At 39.2% G+C, this 23,710-nt stretch overlaps 1 protein-coding gene across 1 annotated transcript in view; it reads right to left on the bottom strand.

The window, feature by feature from the left end:
- Positions 1-385: 385 nt before the first annotated feature.
- ZNF644 (zinc finger protein 644) overlaps positions 386-23,710 on the bottom strand; it is a 139,253-nt gene continuing 115,928 nt past the window's right edge. The window contains 2 exon segments of the mRNA XM_054721348.1: positions 386-2,096; positions 2,843-2,945. Of these exon segments, the coding sequence (XP_054577323.1) occupies positions 1,904-2,096; positions 2,843-2,945 (296 nt within the window). The 3' untranslated portion in view covers positions 386-1,903.

Consider the following 23,710-nt stretch of genomic DNA (forward strand, 5'->3'; position numbering starts at 1 on the left):
ACTTCTGAACTCTACTTGCCATGTAGTATGTTTCCAGTTAAATAAATAAATAAATAAATAAATAAATAAATAAATAAATTCATATATATCAATGAAACTTGCTCAATAAGAGACAACTAGTATACACCGATTTAGTATATTTAGTCAAAAACAATTTGATGTTTTAGTCTCATCTTTATAAGAAAAAATACAGTTTCTATTAGGCATTTTGAAAAATGAAAATAAATTACAAGTACTTTTCCCTTATCTAGTATACCCCAGGGATCAAGAGACCCTTGAATGATCCATTTAGTCCAACTTCTTAATTTCACATATAAAGTAACCTGCTAAGTAGAAAAATTTAAATCAAATGAAACACACCTATTCCCACCAGTGATAAAAATAAGAAATGCTTCACACTATACACATTATAATTTTCTTTAAGTCTTTTTTTATTTAGAGATTTTTCTGGTAAGGAGATATACCATAGGAAAGCAATTTCACTGGCAGTGAGGTATGTATATACTCTACCAAAATACTCCTTATTTAATGTTTTAAACTTTATTTACATACGAAGAAAAGTATCAATGCATATCCTTGTTTCAACTATAGTATTAGCCATACTACGTGAAATAAAATGAAATGGTGCTTGCATATAAAAAACTGTCATTTGTAAAGGAATCTGACTTCAGATTAAAAGAACTAATTTGTTTTTGGAAAAGTTGAAAGGAAGAATCACAATTTCATGACCAAGACATCTGCACCATATTTTCCATTCCTCACAGCACATTTATTTCAGTAATTCCGTTAGGTCGGTTCTTAGCATAAGCATAGTGTTACACGATTTTCGTACATATAATCACATCCAAAACAAGTTCTAAAATTTAAATTGTAAACATTCCCATCATATGTAGAAATATTTCAATTGGTATATTAAGTTTTGCTACTGATCAATTTTGGAAGAGAATATAAATGAGAAAGCCTATTCTAAATTGTGTAGTGAGCATCATTTATTAATTACATTTCTACAATGTTAAATAAAGAGGCAAACCTGTCCTGTAAGCATGTCAAATTTTAGGTAAACCATTAAAAAGAAACAAATCTGTTAACAAAAGGATGCCTTGCAATAAAGAACATTAGATTTTAAAATCTATTATGATACAAAAAATGTAAAGGGTAAATAGCATCTTTGTTGACAAAGTAGGAGGTAGCATGGATGCACCACTTTATTGTCTGAGAAATGCAACTGGAGTAAAGAATATTTCCTTACCACAAATAATTTCCAGGACTATGTACATATTTCTTTTAGAAATACTTGTTTAAACAAATCTCCCTCCACTTTTTAGTATAAAAAAAACCATTCCATGTGATTTTAAAAAAACACTTACACATTTAGATAGAATAGTACTCTGCCCTATATGAGTGAACAGTCTCAATCTATGAAATACATGATATTTAATGCCCTAAGTTGAGTAAATTTAGTTAGCGGTTCCAGGTATTATACAAAACACTACATACAAACAAAATATAATATCTTATTTTTCAATGCAAGTCTTGTGGGGAATAAACAGAACCTTGATTCTGGTAACACTGCAGAAAACATAACTTTCCAATAAGTCTGTCTTTAAGTATCCATGTGCAACAGTTTATTAATGACTGCTTACATGTACTGCTCTTTTACTGAATGAATACAGTTAACTGACAAAATCCAGTAAACCTTGAAAACACATCTTCTGTCCTATATAAAATATATAGACTACTTACTGTTTGAAGAACTCTATTTGTTCTGATGCCACCATAATTCACTTTTCCCTTTTCCTGTTTTAGTATTTATAAATGGATAATTTAATGTGGCTTAAAAAAAAGACAAAGAATTTCAAATTTACACCTAATTCATATTTGCTATTTAAAAGGTTTCCTTGTTCTATGAAGCTGCTTCTGCCATTAGTAGAGAGAATGAAGTTTCTGTAATGGAAGCAGGCTTTTTAAACAGTGACGTGACTTCCACCATGCCAGCTCCAGTCCTGGGAAGGTTAGCGTTTACAATGTGTCGTTGCAAGTGCTTAATCCAGTCTTCCTGAACAGACAATGGTCCACGAAAGACTAGGCCACAAAACCTACAGAAGAAGTTAATGACAGTTGTCTTAACATGACCAATTCCCTTTATTTAAAACCAATTCCCAAAAAATCAATAAACATAAGAAGTAAACTTTACCATATATTGGAGACAGTTCTTGACAATCATTTCTAAATATATATAAAGTCAAAATGACTTAATACAATATCAAAACTGCCAATTCATGTATTTAACAGCTATAATAACTCCAGTAATCTTTATAGAAATGGGAACATTAGGTTAAAATGAATGGTCTTAACACCTATATTTAAAACAACTACATTTCCAAAATGTATCTTCTTTTTAAAAGATCCTTATGCAATTCAGAATTCCTTAAACTGCATGATGGTGAGTATGGAAGGGAGGTATGAATAACTGTATAGCTATACTTACAAGTATATGTTCCCAATAAGCAGAAACTAAATGTATTCCAATACGCAGAAACTAAAGACAATTTTAAAAAAATCAAATCAAACCAAAGCAAATAAATAAAACAACAAAAAAAGCTGCTTTTTTAATTCACCATATCACAGAGCTTCTTGGCTAATATAAAAAAGTTGATCCATTAGTTACTGAAGTACAGCATTTATGAACTGAGTTAAGATTTTAAGCTTGTCTCCAAAAGTTCATTTGTAATTTAATTGTGGAGAATGTACCTCTGCCACAAATTAAAAACCCCGAATAAAAGAGTTAATATATATAAATCCAAAATCTGAACTAAGCAGATTTAGCAATATAAGCATGTACCTGCATCTGAGAATGTAAACCTCGTCAGCACCATGAGGTAATGTTAGCATTTTCTTCTTGCTTCCAGATCTTGACCTTGATTTCTTTTGCTTACAATCTAAGACTAAAAAAGGGAAGAAGAGAAAGACAACATTTTTTATATATTTCCAAATATACATAAATATACACATACAGACATACTTATATTTCTAGAGAGGTCAGACCATCTAAATCAAGTTAGAAATGTCTGCATTTCTTTGTATCCCCTAAAGCAGTGGTCGGCAAACTGCGGCTCGCGAGCCACATGCGGCTCTTTGGCCCCTTGAGTGTGGCTCTTCCACAAAATACTACGGCCTGGGCAACTCTATTTTGAAGAAGTGGCGTTAGAAGAACCGGTTTGGCTCAGTGGATGGAGCGTCAGCCTGTGGACTGAGGGGTCCCGGGTTCGGTTCCGGTCAGGGGCATGTGCCTTGGTTGCGGGCACGTCCCTGGTGGGGGGTGTGCAGGAGGCAGCTGATCGATGTTTCTCTCTCATCGATGTTTCTGGCTCTCTATCCCTCTCCCTTCCTCTCTGTAAAAAATCAATAAAATATATTAAAAAAAAAAAAAAGAAGTTTAAGTTTAAAAAATTTGGCTCTCAAAAGAAATTTCAATCGTTGTACTGTTAATATTTGTCTCTGTTGACTAATGAGTTTGCCGACCACTGCCCTAAAGCATGCACTAATCTGCAGCTGTTTCTCTAATAGCAGTAATATTATCTACATACATTCTTCCTGTACTGCTTTTAAAATAATGCTTTACTATATCAAACTGAGAAACTGTAACTAAATAACTTGAAGTTACTAAGTTGGTCAATTTTTACAATAATGGTATTTCTCTTATGATCATACAGCCATTTTAACATCTGGTTAAATCTTCCTTATTTCCAGAAAAATTATAACATTTATTTAAGTTTGTACTACTTCATTAAGATATTACAAGCTTTTAAAAATTAGTAAGGGAACATCAACAATGTAATAAAAGTTTCAATGAAAATGGATTTTATAGTAATTCACTTTGAATTCTATTGTAATAAATAGTGCTCAAAATTGTATGATGACCCTACATTGAAAGGGTAAAAAAAAACACAAAAAGCTTAATTGTCATTTTTTAACTTAATCTGTGAAACATGTATAGCATACATGTTTTATTTTCTGGAAAATAAATATAAATCCAGGTTATTTCATAAAAGTTTGCAAACAGACCAGAAGTTTAATGCTAACTATTCCTTACATGCTTTCATTTTAAGTTTTCCATAGCTACTTAAAAATGTAATTAAAAGGAAAAAACAAATTTATATTAAATTAGATCAAACTTTTAGTGCTAATAGTTCTTGAAAATTTTTTATTGCTTTTCCTTCAATCAGTTATTCCACAAAATCTAATTAAATAAAGACAAAGGATATTTTTAGAGGTAGGAATAGACAGGACATAACATTTTATTGGTCTTTGAATACAACTACAGACAAAGGGACAAGAGTACTACAGGATCTGCTGGTCAATTAGCAGGAAGAGAAGGTAAGAAAGTTGTATCTAGGGATCCAAGGGGGGAGGGAAACAAATATAACAGAAGAGTTACACAAATGGCTTTTCTCCTCTTAACCTGCCATGTGAAATCCCCTGGAAAAATTCTAGGTAAGAAAGAATAAGAACTGGCTATTCAATTATTCCGTAAAATGAGTTGTTCAAAGTCCAGATTCCAAAAGAAGACGCTATTATTACAAAACCAGTAAACACACAATTCCTTACAGCAGTCAGGTGGCCAGTGCAAAGGAAAATTAGAAACCACGAGAAGCCTAAATCTCATTCAAGCCACTGGTTTCTGCTTCCTCTCATCTGCCTCTTTAAAAGTAAAATCTAGAGCCCACAGTCTCTCTCTGCTTATTCTCAGAAGAAGAATCTCATAAGTAAAGAACTACATACAGGAAGTCAAGTAAGTATTAAAGAATGGCTAATTCAAAGCTTCAACAAAAACCTGGAATAGAAAAATGGTGTAAGGTTCTCATTACTTATCTCAGTCAAGAGCCCTAGCACATAACAGGAACTCAACAAATACTTCTGAAGTAAAAAATAAAAGAAAACCCAGTAATTTAACCTCTGACATTTAGAGCATATAAATGGAAATTTGTTCTATCAGTATGTAATATAGGTAACATTCATGTAAAACACCTCTGCATCATTTAAGTGAATATGTTGCTAATGTCACACTTAAATTCTTCACTGATCAGTCTAGCTTATATGTAGAAGCTAGGTTCTTCACAACTAGTAAGAAGAGTGAGGTATTATGTACTTTGTAATCAGCACCTTCTTTTTCCTAGTTGCATTGGTGAGCAATTTGAATTTAAATGAATTTTAAAGCAATGGATACACTAGAAGTAAAGATTTTAGGACACTCAAAAGCTAGATGTCAGTTACTCTTTCCCTATTTGTTAGGTAAACCACATACAATCCCTGACTCTGTTACATAGAACAGAGTAGGTATTTGGTATATCATGAGATTACAGATAGAATCTTACTTTGATGAGCTTGCTGGTTGTCAAAATTGCCACTGTATTCAAATTCCCTTTAAAATGTAAATAAATTACTGTAGGATAGAAATAGAATACATTATAGCAATCCTTTAAAAAATTATTCACAGAATGCTAATGTTAGGTATGTAAAACAAATTGAGGGAGAAGGGCAGAGGGTGATGAGAAAGTATGCAAAATAATGTTTTATCAGTTACAAAGTATTCAAGTTACATTCGGATGCTGTGATACCTTTTAAATGGAACTGGATAGGTTTACTCTGAAGTATAAAAATGTTTCTTGACTTTAACAGAGGAAAAAAGAATTTTTCTGACTTTTGATGTTAGGTAAACTCTAAAACCCCTGAATTTTAGGCTGTTTTATAAATGATAAGCTCTAAAATTTAAATGAGCATGCCACAGGTTGTGTAGTATTTAATATTTGAAGGTATTGTGACTTTGGAAAGTAGGACAACTCTGCCAGTATACAATTATCTCCAGTATCCAGAGTTCCAAGTAAGTTTAGAGAATCACATACATTGGGAATTCTTGAAAATTTGTCTGTAAAGTAAGGATATTAAAAACCTGGGACCTCTGGACAATTATACTTAAACTAGAGGCCCGGTGCATGAAATTCGTGCAGGGTGTGTGTGTGTGTGTGTGTGTGTGTGTGTGTGTCCCTAGCCCAGCCTGCACCCTCTGCAATCTGTGACCCCTTGAGGGATGTCCAACTGCCCGTTTAGGCTGAACGGGCAGTCAGACATCCCTCTCACAATCCAGGACTGCTGGATCCCAACTGCTCACCTGACTGCCTTCCTGATTGCCCCTAACCGCTTCTGCCTGCCAGCCTGATCACCCACTAACCACTCCCCTGCCAGCCTAATTGATGCTTAACTGCTACTCTGCCAGCCTGATTGCCCCTAACTGCCCTCCCCTGAAGGTCTGGTCACCCCCAATTGCCCTCCCCTGCAGGTCTGGGTCCCCCACAACTGCCCTTCCCTGCAGGCCTGGTCGCCCCCAACTTCCCTCCTCTGCCAGCCTGGTCCCCCCCAACTGCCGTCCCCTGCAGGCTTGATAGCCCCCAACTGCCCTCCCTTGCAGGCCTGATCACCCACAACTGCCCTCCCTTGCAGGCCTGGTCCCTCCCAACTGCCCTTCCCTGCTGGCCATCTTGTGGCTGCCATCTTGTGTCCACATGGGGGCAGCCATCTTTGATCACATGGGGGCAGCCATCTTGTGTTGGAGTGATGGTCAATTTGCATATTACTTTTATTAGATAGGATATTTCAGTGTCTTAATATCTCCATTATCATTTTTAAACGTCTTAGCCCCTGAAATGTCACTTATTTATTTAGAAAGTAAAACATAAATATATTTTACAAGAACAATTTTTTGTAATACCAATATTCAACCTTTATCCTTGCAATACTGCCTAAACAATTTAGAAAAATCTGTAAAAAAAATTTGAGTATTTAACATATTATTAATATGAACACAAAGGGGACACCTATATGTTATTTTCTATAGGAAAAATATGATTTACACAGTATGTTCCATTAAATGAAAAAGATGATGTACAAATATGTTTAGAACACAAATGTTCTAATTTAACAGATTTTATTATATCTAGAGCGAAAAGCAGTTTCATTCTGGACTGTGTATCAGGAGTCACTAGAGCATTTTAAAAAAGAACATCACGCATCGATCAGACTGTCGGGCCTCAGAGGAAGGGTAGGGGAGGGTGGGGGGAGGGGGGAGAGATCAACCAAAGAACTTGTGTGCATGCATATGAGCCTAACCAATGGTTAAGGACAACAGGGGGGTGGGGTGGGGATGGGAATGGGGGGATGAGGACAAATATGTGACACCTTAATCAATAAAGAAATTAAAAAAAAAAAAAAAGAACATCACTAACACTAGTTTTAGTATAACGGGGCTCATCAATATTTGTGATAAATAGCCAAAGGTTTAACAAAGTTGTGTACATTAACAATCTGCCAAATAGATAACTTTATACAAAGCCTTTATTTGCACTTGTTAGTGTCAACCCCCCCCCCCGAAAAAAAACATATACATACCATTTTCCTCTCGAAGAATTTTAAATCTAACATTGTTTTTGTACTTGAAATTTACAAAAAATACTAGATTAGTTTTAGAAAATCTTAATTTTCCTCTCCATGAGTATAATTCATTTTTTTTAGAAAGGAACAAACTCAGTCACTCAAACATTCCTAAGGTTCCTATTCAGGATAACAGAGAATGTTTAAGTGATCAATTTTAACCAGAAGACTGTAAAAAAATAAAATAAAATACTGCAGCCTGGCAGATTTAGATCAGTAGTTGAACGTCGACCTATGAACCAGGTCATGATTTGATCCCTGATCAGGCACATGCCCAAGTTATCGGCTTGATTCCCAGTAGAGGGCATGCAGGAGGCAGCCAATCAATGATTCTTTCTCATCGTTAATGTTTCTATATCTTCCTCTCTGAAATCAATGAAAATATGTTTTATATATATATGTATGTTGCAGTTATCTGATTTATAAAGGATTTAAACTGCTACTGTGCTACTGGAAATATTTTACTTGTAAGAAGAATGAATCGAGCTGTACAGTATACAAAAAGTTTTAGGATATACCTTCCGGTAAAATAGCTATTTTGATTAGTAAGAATGAGAGGGAAATAAATAGACTTGTAAGTTCTCAAAAAAACACTATATTGCTATGCTACAAAATACAACAACAACAACATATATGTGTCTAAAGCATTAAACTGGATCAGTGAAAAGCAAACCAATAAATAATTCAGATACAAATTCAAGACTGTTTTCTGAGTTATTATTTTAGTTTTATACACAGAAGAAGAAGAATTTACTTTGGGCTTTTTTTTTTAACATTAAGCCCTTTTGCCCTTTCCACCTTTCTGCCCATTATATACAACTAGAGGCCCGGTGCACAAATTTGTGCACTCGGGGTTGGGGGTCCCCTCAGCCTGGCCTGCACCCTATTGCAGTCAGGCCGTTGGACATCGTTAGTGCTACCACGGAGGCGGGAGAGGCTCCTGCCACAACCGCTGTGCTTGCTAACCATGAGCTCGGCTTCTGGCTGAGCGGCGCTCCCTCTGTGGGAGCGCACTGACCACCAGGAGGCAGCTCCTGCGTTGAGCTTCTGCACCCTGGTGGTCAGTGTGCATCATAGTGACCGGTTGTTCTGCCATCAGGCCGAAACCAGCTCTCCAACATCCCCTGAGGGGTCCCGGATTGTGAGAGGGCACAGGCTAGGCCGAGGGACCCCACCGGTGCACAATCAGGGCCAGGGAGGGACACGGGAGGTTGGCCAGCTGGGGGGCGGGGGGACCGCGGGAGGGCTCTAGGGTGTGTCCAGCCCGTCTTGCTCAGTCCCAATCGGCCAGACCCCAGCAGCAAGCTAACCTACTGGTCGACTGTCTTCTCCTGGTGGTCAGTGCATGTCATAGCAAGCGGTTGAGCAGCCTTAGCATATCATCAGCATATTACGCTTTGAGTGGTTGAACGGCCAACCGGTCGACCGGACACTTAGCATATTAGGCTTTTATTATATAGGATAACTGTTTCAATAAATTTCATTTTCTTTTTAATTCACTACACAATGACCTCAAAGAATGAGGATTCATTTCTTAAAAACATCTGTTGTAAAAAAGCACATCATAACTAAATTAACATTCACCACTAAATATTCTTACTTATAATCATCCTCCCCGGTCCATTTAGTTAAAAGCCCCCATTTCATCTGTTTTGTTCTTAACTGTTGGCATCTCTGGGGTAAACTGAAAGTTAATATAATGGTCAGATTACATATATCCAAAATTAGAGACATACAGTAGCCCTAGTAGAGAGAAGAAACTTTCTTCTTCATCTAATCTACCTATAGAAGGTGGGCAGAAAATAGCAGCTATGAATAGTAGTTTTTGAACACAGGGTGCTACATTTTCACTTTGCACTGGATCTGGCAAATTATGTAGGAAAAAGTAGGGATAAAAATGACATAGATAGGTAAGCCATCATTCCACCACCATTAACAAGCTGGTGGTGGTAGTGGCAGTGGTGAGGAGGAAAGAGGATGCATAGCCCCAAGGGGTACACAGTGTGATATGGACAAATAAACAAATCTAGTTGGTGCCATTAATTATTCAAGGTTCATAAGTCCCGAACATACAAAAGACTGTGCAGATAGCATTTTCTTTCTCTCAGCCTCAACTGAAAAAGAAGCAAGGATAAAAAAAGAAGCATGGATTTTTTTTTTTGGGGGGGGGGCGGTTAAGAAATGTGAGTTTGTGTAACATATAAATGGAGGTAGGAAAAGCCATTTGTTGAAAAGGTAAATTCTTATTTCTTCAGTGTATACTTTTGTCTTTGCATAAAGTGCCTAAAAGACACATTTTGTGGGGTATGGTGCATAGGGTCCTACACTTCGTTTAATGCTCTACTATCACAGACTTGACATTCTTAATTTTTGAACACAGGGTGCTACATTTTCACTTTGCACTGGATCTGGCAAATTATGTAGACAACTAGTGGCCCAGTGCATTAAATTCGTACACGGAGTGGAGGGATTCCCTCAGCCCAGCCTGCACCTTCTCCAATCAGGGACCCCTTGGGGGATATCTGACTGCCGGTTTAGGCCAGATCCCACAGGACCGCTGGCTCCTAACCACTCACCTGCCTGCCTGCCTGATTGCCCCTAACTGCCTCTGCCTGCCTGCCTGATTGCCCCTAACCCCTCTGCCTGCCTGCCTGCCTGATGGCCCCTAACTGTCTCTGCCTGCCTGTCTGATCGCCCCTAACTACCCTCCCCTGCCGGCCTGATCTCACCCCCAACTGCCCTCCCCTGCTGGCCTGATCTCACCCCAACTGCCTCTGCCTGCCTGATCTAGCCCCCAACTCCCCTCCCCTGCAGGCCTGATCTCTTCCCCTACTGCCCTCCTCTGCCGGCCAATTTGGTTCTGATTGGTCAGCTTCTATGCCAGTCAGCATCAAAAGCTCCGCCTCCTAGGCAGCCATTGGCTCCTCACAGTTGACTCAGATTTGGTTCTGATTGGTCAGCTTCTATGCCAGTCAGCATCAAAAGCTCCGCCTCCTAGGCAGCCATTGGTTCCTCACACTTCACCCAGATTTGGTTCTGACTGGTCGGTTTCTATGCCAGTCGGTGTCTCTGGGCCTATCAACGGAGCCTAATCAGAAAGGCGGGGCTGATCAGCAGCCCCAGTGGAGGCCTGGAGAGAAATGGAGGCGTGGCTGCTGGCCAGACTGGGAGAGAAAGAGAGAGGCAAGTGCTGATCAAAAGCTGCCACAGAGGCAACGGATCAGTCCCTGCTTCTCTCTTCAGGCCTCTCTCTGGCCTTGATTCACAGCCCCCTCAATAGTCAGTGCTGGGGCACCGTGTCTGCAGCAGAAGCAGTCAGCACTGGGTTGCCACGGCAACCCAACACTGACTACAGGACTGACTTCCAGTTGGTCTAGCCTTGGTCGTTACTGGACATTACGACCCAGGGTTTTTATATATTAGGATTCTGGATACTGAGTATCCACCAACCTAAATGAGAAAAGCAGCCAGCCCTTAGTTCCACTTCTTTATCTCTTTTTTGTTGTTGTTAATTATAGCATTGTATTTATTGGAAATGAACTAGACATTACATATACCTGATGAAGGTGTAATAATGCATGAAGCATAACTGATGCAACATTTACAAAATCACAAAAGAAACGGAAATTTGTTTTCAAAAGAAATATTGTATCCAAGACACCTCAATCTCTGAACACCATAAACAACTCATAATATTGCCTCTGAACAAGCAGGATAAAATTTACTTTAAACTGATTAACAGAAAAGTTTCTTTGCCCAACTTGAAGATTCCTTGGCTGTCACCTGTATATCACACACATCAGGTAATTATCATCACCAGAGATTAACCAGAGTATATTTTTTATATTCCTCATAGGGAAAAAAATGTCTCCTACAAATAGAGACGTTTGAGGAAAATGCAAGCAACAAATCAGTTGGTGGCATCAAGTGAAGGGGTACCTAGAATCAGCATTTTATAGAGGAAAACCAACAACTATTAAGAACAACTGTTAAATTTCACTCTCTACATCCATTAAAATTGTAAAAGGACTTCCCTACTACCAATACCAATTCTTTACTTCTAGCTATATATTGCCATAATCAAACGACTCATTATTCCCAAAATGTACATATTAAGCAGTTTAACTGGTTTATTGTTATGAAAAGCAATGTTCCCTTCCAATTATAATTAGGCATATACACTGAGTGGCCAGATTATTATGATCTCTGAACGCATAATAATCTGGCCACTCAGTGTATATCCTATATAATAAAAGGCTAATATGCAAATTGTTCCCTCAACCAGCAGGCAGGCCGGCCAACCATCCATGTCCCCCCGCCCCTGGCCAGGCTGGCCGGACCCCACCCATGCACAAATTCATGCCCCGGGCCTCTAATACACACACACACACACACACACACACACACACACACACACACACACACTGAGTGGCCAGATTATTATGCATTCAGAGATCATAATAATCTGGCCGCTCAGTGTATACAGATACACAATTAGTAACCTCAGAAGTATATTTCACAAATATTTTACCTTGATATTTTCACTCCAAAATTTGATATTTTTCAACACCCTAACTTTCTTTCATTGATTTTTAGAGTTTGCATTCTCAATAACTAAAAAAATAAAATAAAATAAAATCACTAACCTAGAATCAAAGAGCAATCATGGTAAAGTAAGTTAGATCTTGAATGGTTTAACATTTTACTTGGAATAGAATGAAATACAAAATATTTGAAAAGCAGACTTCCTTTGCCTTAACTATGAGGTTTACGGCTTAACAATATTAGTCTAGAAGAAACAGACAGCTTGAGGTTGTCCTATAAAGTAAGAGGTTGCAATAAGGGTAGCAATAGCCTCATATGCTTGGTTCAGAGAAAGTTAAAACAAATGAAGGCAAGCCTTTATTTAAATTTGTGTCTCCCAGGGTGAAGAAAAAGTACATTTAATTTGTAGAAGCTTCTGTTAATTCAAAGTAGAGGGAATGACAAGTAAAAGAATATTTTGAGTTAAGTATTTTCAAGATGTGAAGGGAAAAGTTAAACATAAATATGATACTTTATTTATCCTACATTTTTATAAACAGAGAAATTGGAGGCAGACTAGTTTTTCCAGCTTGCCAAAAGCCAAAAGCTAACCATACCCCAGCTACAAGTTGCTTAACTGGTCAGGATAATAAATGTATTACTTCTATGGTGTTTTATTAAGCAAAAGAGGCACTTATCAGTATCAAACACTTTTCTAAGATACATCTAAAATTGCCATAAAAAGTAAATACATAATGACAAATCTGCTTTAAATCACTTTTGTTTAGAATTACCTGAATATGTTAGGCAGGGTAGATAGCTGCTAAAGAAGGAGGAAGGGAAGGGGGGTAGTTTATCTCACCCACCAAACAAAGAAGTTAGCAGTCTTGGGAGTTGCCAAGATAAAATCACCAGGTGTTCTCATGAATTCTGGGAAAAGCCACAACAATGTAAAAGGGGGACCTTGAAATCTAGTCTGTTGCCCAAGATATCTGGCAGGTGAATATTGAAACCTACAGGGGGGAAGTATAAAACTCTTGAACCCCCAACATGGGCCACTCAGATTAGCCGAGTTGCCTGCTTGTGCTATATGCCAAATGCATACTTAATAAATTTGCTTGTTTTGCTTTCTTAACAAATTTGTTTGCTTTACTTCAACACTGCCTTCTGTCACTCATCTGAATGCTCTCTCGCAAACGTGACAAGAGCCCAGGCAGGATGAGCCCCTTCCAATTGGGGCGACTCTCTGTTAACAAATATCATCATACTCCCTGCCTTCTAAAAGTCTACAGTATTTCCAAAATATCATTTCATATTTAGTAGGAGTGACTAAATAATTGTTCCTGATTACAAAATTAGTTAAGAAAGGAAAACTTATTTTAAAATGTCTTGTTAAATTGTTTTTAATATAGTCACATTCAACTTAAATTAGATAGGGCTCACAGCACTTACAAATATCACATAGATCTAATTTGGCTTTTTATAATTTTGAAGTACTTTACACATTCCAGCCAAAATTCAATCTATAATCAAAAATGGTGCTGAACAGGTATCTTCTGTCTGAAGTAAATTCCAGCTAAGGCCACAATTAAACAGATGTTCTAAACATTGGATACCAAGAATTAACCTCATTCCTCAGACTGCAGACACAAGAAAGAAATAGTAAATCCTACTTTACCACTTCTTAGATAAGTCAGGGACCATCAGTCTCCACCAAGCCATCCTCTTGCTTTAACATCCAAAAGAGAACAACTGTATATTATTTTATTATTTCCATAAAGTCACTTAAAGCAGATTACTTAGAAGTTAGCTCAGGCCAGGAAAATGTCTTATTACTGTAAAGCCTAACTATATCTTTTCTTAAAAAATATTTTTTTATTGATTGCAGAGAGGAAAAGAGAGGTAAAGTTAGAAACATCAATGATGAAGAGGATGAAGAGAGAATCATTGATCGGTTGCATCCTGCATGCCCCCTACTGGGGATTGAGCCCACAACCCACAACCCACAACCTGGGTATGTGCCCTGACTAGGAATCAAACGGTGAACCCCTGATTCTTAGGTTGACGCTCAACCACTGAGCCACACTGGCCAGGCAGGCCTAACTATATTTTAATCCAGATTATAAAGAACATTCAAAAAATTAATGTTAGAATAGAAATCACTTTTTAAAAAAGGGTATAAATCATAGCAAACACAATACTACAGCTGAGTATATAAAGATATTAGATATGTTAAAATAATCCAAACACATAAAAATCTAGGTTAAGTCTATTGTTAAAAAAATGAAAACAAGATATAAAAAGCAAAATTCAAGAAATAACAGAACCAACAAGAATACTAGGGGACTAATTAATACTTTATGGAAAATAAGATGTTGGTCAAAAAAGATTGTCAGTCAAATAGAATTCCTAAATTTTATAACCAATGAAAAGCAAAACTAGGCATCATAAAATATTAATACATGCCACCATGGTACAAATCTTAGGCTCCATTCAACTAAAAACCAACTTACTGATTCACTAAGTGTGATGATTTGCTTTGTTATGATGGACAGGCTGATGAGGCATTGTTGATAAATGAACCCCTGTGAGGCCATGAAGCCTACTACCCTTCTGTTACCAGATATCATGGTAGCTGATGCATTAATTTGTTACTGGAATGCTCATCTTCCCAGTAACAAGATTTAAGACTTCGAGCCATTTCTGTCTCTTTCTTCTTATTATTCTACCTCTAACTAATCTGCCAAATTTTGCTTACTTTTATTTTCATATCATCCAGACATCTATTATGCCTCCTTTATATTCCTACTGTCATTGTCCTGGTTTAGATTACTAACATAACTCACCTACAATTTCTTCACTTCCCCACCAAATCCTTTACCTTTTTACAAATAAAAAAAAAAAATTCTTTAAAAGTAAAATCTTTAAAAAAACAAACAAAAACCAAACATCTTTATTGGCCCCTGACAAAGTTAATTCCAACACCATATATTAGCATTCTAACTTTCTATGTCCTTGACCTGTCTACCTCTATTCCTTTATCTCCTACTTTCCTAGTATTTTCAATAAACTTCCCACATTGTCCCAAGCTGTTCCCTCCCACAAGTATACTCCTTCCCTCCCTAGACCTCCATTTCCATTTGAATTAGTGACCCTTCAGGGTCCAAATCAAATGTGACTTCCAAAAGCCTTGCTGGGTCCTAGTCTAATTGAAAGTACCTTCCTCTCCCTCCCATCTCCCACAGTATTTCATGCACATGTCTCCAATGGCGAAATTTGTTCTGTTTGACAGTTATGTATCTACTAGAGGCCCGGTGCATGAAATTCGTGCACGGCGGGAAGAGGGGGTAGCGGGGGGTGTTGTCCCTCAGCCCAGCCTGCAGTCTCTCCAATCTGGGACCCCTCAAGGGATCTTCATTTTTTCCTTCAAGAGTGTGGTGGAGAAACCCGATTACCTTCTTGGATTCTTATAACCCAAATTACCAAGAACACTGCAAGTGGTGGCCTACAGGGAGCTTAGCCAATGAGCAGTCAGAAAAGGTATTTGCTCTCAAACTGGTTTGGCTCAGTGGATAGACCATGGGCCTGCAGACTGAAGGGTCCCAGGTTTGATTCCTGTTAAGGGCATGTACCTTGGTTGGAGGCATATCCCCAGTGGGGAGTGTGCAGGAGGCAGCTAATGGATGTTTCTCTCTCATTGATATTTCTGACTGTCTATCCCTCTTCCCTCTTCTCTGTAAAAAAAAAAAAAAAAAATCAATAAAAATTTTTTTAAAAAGGTGTATCCTCTGCAGCTCATGCAGCCCCTGGGTTGTGTCCACTGGCCTAGGGGCGTGTCCCTGCCACCCGGTGGTGGCTGCCGGGGTCTCCGCACACCCCAGAGGCCAGCAGCCATCCCCCTGTGGAGGGCGCTAGGCTGGGGGCGTGGACACAATCTGCCACTTGGTGCTGGAGCTTGGAAAGCCTCTGGGGCGGGGTGGAAACATCCCCAAACGCCCCAAGGCCAGCAGCCAGCCCCACCATGGGCCCCAGGCTCGAGGCTTGCAGGGACCCTGGGCAGCACGCAGCGGTGGCCGCCAGGGTCTCGGCAAACCCAGGAGGCCAGCAGCAGCCCCTGGTCCTGGGCACCTGGCTGGGGGCATGGCCCCAAACCGCCGCTTTATGCAGGAGCCTTTGCAAGCGGCTTGGGGAGGCCAGCAGCCAGCCTGACCATGGGCCTCAGGCTCGGGGCTTGCAGGGACCCCGGGCAGCACACAGCAGTGGCCGCCAGGGTCTCGGCACACCCCAGAGGCCAGCGGCAGCCCCCGGTCCTGGGCGACTGGCTGGGGGCGTGGCCCCAAAGAGCTTGCAAAGGCTTCTGCACAAAGCAGCGGTTTGGGGCCACGCCCCCAGCCAGGCGCTCAGGCTTGGGGTTTGCAGGGACCCCGGGCAGCACACAGCAGTGGCCGCCAGGGTCTTGGCACACCCCAGAGGCCAGCGGCAGCCCCTGGTCCTGGGCTCCTGGCTGGGGGCGTGGCTCCAAACCGCTTGCAAAGGCTTCTGCACAAAGCGGCGGTTTGGGGCCACGCCCCCAGCCAGGCGCTCAGGCTCGGGGTTTGCAGGGACCCCGGGCAGCACACAGCAGTGGCCGCCAGGGTCTTGGCACACCCTAGAGGCCAGTGGCAGCCCCCGGTCCTGGGCGCCTGGCTGGGGGCGTGGCCCCAAACCACCGCTTTGTGCAGGAGCCTTTGCAAGCCGCTGGGGGTGGGGCGGAACATCCCCGTGTCGATAGGCTCTGAGTGGCCAGGGGGCGTTCTGGGACCACTGCCGCTCAGGACCTAAGCACAGGCCTACAGGCTAGGAGTGGCCTGGGTCTGGAGGATGTTTCCTGGACCCAGGCCTTCAGTGCCCGCATATGCAAATTAACCGCCATCTTGTTCGCTCTGATTGGCTGTGGGTGTAGCGGAGGTGTGGTCAATTTGCATGTTTCTCTATTATAAGGTAGGACTAGAGGCCCGGTGCACGAAATTTGTGCACGGAGGGGGGTTGTCCCTCAGCCCAGCCTGTACCCTCTCCAATATGGGACCCCACCGGGATCGGGCCTAAACGGGCAGTCGGACATCCCTCTCACAATCCAGGACTGCTGGCTCCCAACTGCTTGCCTGCCTGCCTTCCTGATTGCCCCTAACCACTCTGCCTGCCAGCCTGATCACCCCCTAACCACTCTGCTGCCAGCCTGTTTGCCCCCAACTTCCCTCCTCTGCCAGCCTGGTCACCCCTAACTGCCCTCTCCTGCAGGGTTGATCACCTCCAACTGCCCTCCCTTGCAGGCCTGGTCCCTCTCAACTGCCCTCCCTTGCAGGCAGGGTGCCTCCCAACTGCCCTCTCCTGCTGGCCATCTTGTGTCCACATGGGGGCAGGATCTTTGACCACATGGGGGCAGCTATATTGTGTGTTGCAGTGATGATCAATCTGCATATTACTCTTTCATTAGATAGGATAGAGGCCTGGTACAGGGGTGGGGGCCAGCTGGTTTGCCCTGAAGGGTGTCCCTGATCAGGGTGGGGCTCCCTTGGGGCATGGGGCAGCCTGAGCAAGGGGCCTGTGGTGGTTTGCAGGCTGGCCACGCCCCCTGGCAACCCAAGCGGAGGCCCTGGTATCTGGAATTTATTTTCCTTCTACAACTGAAACTTTGTAGCCTGGAGCGGAGCCAAGCCTGGGGCTCCCTCCGAGGCCGGCAGCCATTTGTGTTGGGGTTATAATTGAAACTTTGTTGCCTTAAGCGGGTGGGCCCAGCCAGGGTGTGCAGAAAGCTTTGCTTCCCCTGTTGCCGGCGGCAACCCTGGCCTGCTCTCTCAAGCTCCATTCTGCTGCCATTTGTTTGAATTTGTTTACCTTCTATAATTAAAAATTTGTAGCTTGAGTGGAGGCTTAGGCCTGGCAAGGGCAGGCGGAAAGCTTGGCTTCCTCTGTTACCTAGGAAACCTTGCTCTCTGTGGCTGTAGCCATCTTGGTTTGTGTTAATTTGCATACTCGCTCTGATTGGATGGTGGGTGTGGCTTGTGGGTTGTGGGTGTGTCAGAGGTATGGTCAATTTGCGTATTTGTCTATTATTAGATAGGACGTGCTTCTACTATGTTGTAAGATCCAATTTATCTCTGCACTACTTAGCACAATGCATATACCAGAGTAAGAGCTGGAAAAAAATCTCATCGAATAAATGAATAAATCAGCGAGTCACTTTTTAGTACCGTGGTCAAATGGTCCAATTCTTGCTGGCTTAATAAAACAACTGGTATCCATAAGGTTGGCTCTAAATACTGTGATGATTAAATTATATCCAGTCTACTGTTTCACAAGGCAGAAATAAGAACAACACTTTAGAAACATTACCAACAACATGATTAGGACGAAATCAAGTTTGACACTAGTCTTCCATTACCTGAAAAATTTATTTAACTTGAACAATTCATTACCTTGCTCATCCTGAATAAATAATAACATTACTATGCAGATAAATATATACAGATATGCACTTTAATGCAAAAACAGTACTACAGAGATAAGCTATAGCCAAGAAAACATGGAAACCTATCTTTCATTGTTATCTGGAATAGCTTTCTAAAAATATAAGATTGACTAGCTCATTTCCTTAATTTTATCTCCCCCGACTATTTTTTAAAAATCCTTCCATAACTTCCTAAAAATTTAAGCACATATTCAAAGCATCCATCCTACTTTCCAAAATCCCCATTTTTCCAAACACCTATAACTGAATCTCCCAGAACCTCTTGAACTTCAAATTTCATCCCCTTGTGCCACACTATGTTCTTTTCTCTACCTGGAACGGTATACTTTATCTCTTCTTCCTAAAACTATTCATCCTTCAAGTTCAGGGCCTAGTTGAAACATTATATATCTTAACACTTGTATTTATCCCACTGGATGGTGACTATGTTTATGCAGCTTGGTGTGTAAGGTATAGCCTCAGAGCTAGCACGGTTCTGGTACAATAACTATTTTTGTTGAATGCATGAAAATTTTCTTCGACTACTGGTTTTATTTCTCTTTCATTTTAAACATAATGAAAAAATAAACCTACTAGCATTTTTAAAAAATATATATTTTATTGATTTTTTTACAGAGAGGAAGGGAGAGGGATAGAGAGTTAGAAACATCGATTCAGCTGCCTCCTGCACACTCCCTACCTACTGGGGATGTGCCTGCAACCAAGGTACATGCCCTTGACTGGAATTGAACCTGGGACCCTTTAGTCGGCAGGCTGACGCTCTATCCACGGAGCCAAACTGGTTAGGGCTGTTTTTTCTTTTTTAGGCTCTATTTAACAATGAGATAGAGTAAAGGCAAAAGGAAAAAAAAAAGAGTACAACTTAAGTCCAACTTTCCTCAAAAGGGCTAAAGTACCTTCAACTCCTACAACATTTATATCCAATATGCCATTTATCTGTATACTACCTTGCACAGTTTTGTAATTTTGATAGTTTTATATGTGTTACCAATATGGTTTCCTAAGTTCTTTGATGACAGGGGCATGTTTCATACTTATCACATATTCCTCATACAGCCTAGTCTGAGTGAATTACAAGGTGTTTTGCTTTAACTAGAAGGTGGTTTGCTTCTTTAGAGTTTAATCACAATGAAAACTTTCTACTTGTCTTCTGAGTTAAATGACTCGTTTAAGCATGTAATTTTTTTTTAAAATGCAATATTTTATTAATATTTAAAAAGACACTGCAGACAGTCATAAAAAGGACAAGTAATTTAATGTACCTTGAGAAGCTTTCACAACACTATTTTTTCTTCTTTCCATCAAAGCAGAAAATGTTCCTACAGCACTTTCCATAATATAAGAATTACTTTTCTGGTGCCTTACACTGGCAACTCAGCACCTGGCACTGTGTTATATGTTCACTAGCACTTGTTGTTGCCATTCTCTATGACCAATTATGTCATTATAGTTGAAAATAAGCAAAAGATCTATAGGTAACATGCAACCTTAAAAGTAAATAGTATGAAAAATAAAACACTGACTCTAATAAAAAAAATGAATGTAGATATATTGCATTAGTGGTATTATATTAACTGAAAGGCTCTAGCCCCAATTTTTACATTTTTTTTTCTCATTGAAAATTGTTGCTGAGTCTTTTGTTGGAGAATAGCAACAATCATGATTTACTTCCAAAATGTTATCATGAAAGTGTTCTAAAAATAATGAAATAAAGCCCTTCCCCCAACTATTCCTGCATATATTTTTTCTTACATTAAGTAACTAGAAATTTCTAATTTACTTTAAATACCAAAAGATCAGCTTTTGATTAAAAATATGATATATAGACAAATTTAAATTCTGTGAGGAAAGAAAATTCACTTGCTGCCACAGAAGTGTTATGATTTCTAAATTATTACTACTACTGATTCTAGTTAGTATCTGTCCCTAAAAGAAAGAGTCACTTAAGGGAAATGGTTTCAATCTCTGGGAAGTGACTTCTTAGTGGGTAGCAAATTAATTTATTGGGTCATGACCACCATTAATTTTTAATGAAAAAGAATAAAATAGGACATATTAGAGTGTATCACAGTCAATTGAGGTGAGTGAATGAGTAGGTGAGTGAATGAGTAGGTGAATGTATGACTGAGTTTGTATGAAGGGTCAAGATGTAAAATGGGAGTCCCAATAAAAATATTGAACATGACTGTTATTCTTTATTCTTTTCAAGAGATAACAGACTATGCAAACATGCATTCATCTTACTGATATATTTTCTTTCATAAGATTCCCTCTACACACACTTTAATTACTCTCCTTTCTTCACCTGTTGTACTTTGAGCTCAGTTGTTTTTTTTAGTTCCTGATTGTAGATTAAGTTGATAGAATACACTTAGCCTTACATAATTTTAAATATTTTAGAAATTTTAATAACCAGGGCGAACATATAATTTATTGTCCAATCCAGGACACTTATGAAAGAGGCACTATTATTTGATTGGAAAAATAGGGCTAAAACAGTGTGTATGGTCATTCTATTAATAACTTAGTAACATTGTGTTCTTAATACTGCCAGTATATAAAGAATATCACTTAATTAAAATATTAAATACAAAAAAGCCAATAGTTAAAAGCCCAAAAGTATTTAATATGAACTATATGGAATTTCTAATTTTAATGAAAACTAAATGTTATTAGACTGCATAAGGAATTAACCAGGAACCAATTTGTATGAGCATGTAAAACAATCTACAGAGAACAAAACCTGTAAAAGAAGTCTACCAATAGTGCAGTCTATATTAATTGGAATAAATTTTGAATTAGAAGTATGCCTTGAATTTACCATACAGAATATAAAGCAAACCCTTTGGCACTAGTCTCTTTAGACAAAAATTCATTTAAAATAAAAGTAAAACAGCTTCATAAAGAATTATTCACAATTGAAGGCACATGGAAATTAAACAATTTATTTGAACCTACCCAATGGATGATAAACTGGGTCAGTTCTGGGCAAAATTTTAATCTGTGAAGTTTATTCTTTTTTGGCAAATTAACTGTCCCAAGAATGGCTACCTCTTCCATCTCTTCAATTCCAAAGCTTTACTACTTTCTTCATCATTTCCTTTTACTAAAATTGGGAAGAATGTTACATTTTAATTTGTATTTGTGATCATATAAGTTAGTTTTGATGTTACACAATTCTGGCATTTCAAGTATCTTTTAACTCTTAAGAAAAAAAAAAAAAGATTTAAGGCACCCGATTCCCAGTTCTGTGTTCTTTCCACTTCATTTTCATTTTGGCTCTTCCCTTTTCTCAGTTTTCCACAGAGGAAGGGTCCATGAATGATAACCTTCAAAAAATATGCAAAGCCTATATATAGAAACATTTTTATCCTTGGATGAATGAATGCATGTTTTTGGGATGGACCATGGCTTTTATAAAATTCTCAAAGGGGTCAATAACTCCCCCCAAAATTGAGAACCATCATATGAGAAGTATTTGAGTAACCTGACAGATGTGGTTCAGTGGCTGAGTGTCACCCAGGAACCAGGAGGTCAGGGTCGATTCCAGGTCAGGGCACATGCCCGGGTTGCAGGCTTGATTTCCAGGAGGCAGCCGACCAATGATTCTCTCTCATTATTGATGTTTCTCTCTCTGTCTCTCTTCCTTCCTCTCCCTGAAATCAATAAAATATATATATTTTAAAAAGAAGTATTTGAGTCACCCTGGTTTTGCAGTGGTTAGAGGGTTGATCTTCGGACCAAAGGGTCAAGGGGTTGAATCCCAGTCAAGGGCAGGCTCAATCCCTGGCCCTGGGTCAGAACACATGCCGGAGGCAACCAACTGATGTGTCTCTCTCACAAGGATATTTCTCTCCCTCCCTATCCACCCCCCTCCCTCCCCCTACACACTTTCTTCTAAAAAAAAAAAAAAAAAAAATCAAAGGAAAAAATATCCTTGGGTAAGGATTAAAAAACAACAACAAACCCACAAAAGAAGCATTTGAGTCATTAGTAAATAACTATTTGGGGAAGCAGAGAGGCATCTTTTCAGTCTATTCAGGCCAGCTAGAATATTCCTCCCTCCTCAAAAGGCCACCAGTTCCCATACAACAGGCCAGAAGCTGGTGGCTTCTAAGAAAATTTGGGAGTTTTTATTCTATCACAGGTAACCAAGCAGCCTTTAGCATTTAGTCTAGTTATATCTAAGCTTTTTCTTCAAGAGTAGGCCACATAATTAAAATCTACATGAATGGAGACTGAACTAGGAACACAGATTCTAGACATTCTTATGGAGGATTTAGTCCTATCAATTTTCCTTTCACATTGTTCCAGTTTTGTGATATAATTGGATTAAGGTAAGGTTTTTTAAAAAATGATTTTGTATTTTATTTCTCAAAACACTATGTACATATTCTTAAAAACTACTGCTTTTTACTCATACGAATTGATGAATCCCTTTTAAGACATCTTCTGTCTAGCTCCCCTTACAATAACCAGTGGAACGCTCCAGGACCAAAGGTTGGGACTGCTGCTTTCTATCAGTGAAACTGATATTGTGGAAGAGAACAGGAATGTGAAGTTTAAATATAATAGAGAATATTCTCTATCTGGAAAACAAAAACATTACTGAAGCTGATTTGTTATATTTATTTTTTTAAATATGTTTTTATTTATTTTAGAGAGGAAGGGAGAGGGATAGAAACATTGATGAGAGACATTTATCGGTTGCCTCCTGCACGTGCCTTACTAGGAATCAAGCCCACAACCCGGACATGGAGACCTCTTGGTTCATAGGTCGATTCTCAAAAAACTTCTCAGTTGGCATGAATAAGCAGCAAGGACATCATCTATATAGCTCTACTGCTCAAGAAGACTTTAACAATCAGGGGGAACGTTTCAGAATGTCCAAGAAAATGAAGTATAAGTATTTTATTTTTCTTAAAAGTGAGTATGGGCTGTGGGAAATACCCCAGACTTTCTTCAGCTTTTTATCTTAGGACTGCCAAACGCTTTAGAGTTTTAACACTTCTGACATTTTGGTTAGTATTTAATGATATTTTAAAGATACTAGCCCCCTTTTTCCTGATGCCCAAAGAAATGTACTCCCATTCATCCTATATTACTTTTTTCTCTAATAATGAAATTTTTTAGACAATAGAATGTTCATTAGAATGCACCCTTGGTCAATGAAGAGTTCCTATCAATTATTTA

Source organism: Eptesicus fuscus, chromosome 9 (genome assembly GCF_027574615.1).
Source record: "Eptesicus fuscus isolate TK198812 chromosome 9, DD_ASM_mEF_20220401, whole genome shotgun sequence".
In the NCBI taxonomy this organism is placed as follows: Eukaryota; Metazoa; Chordata; class Mammalia; order Chiroptera; family Vespertilionidae; genus Eptesicus; species Eptesicus fuscus.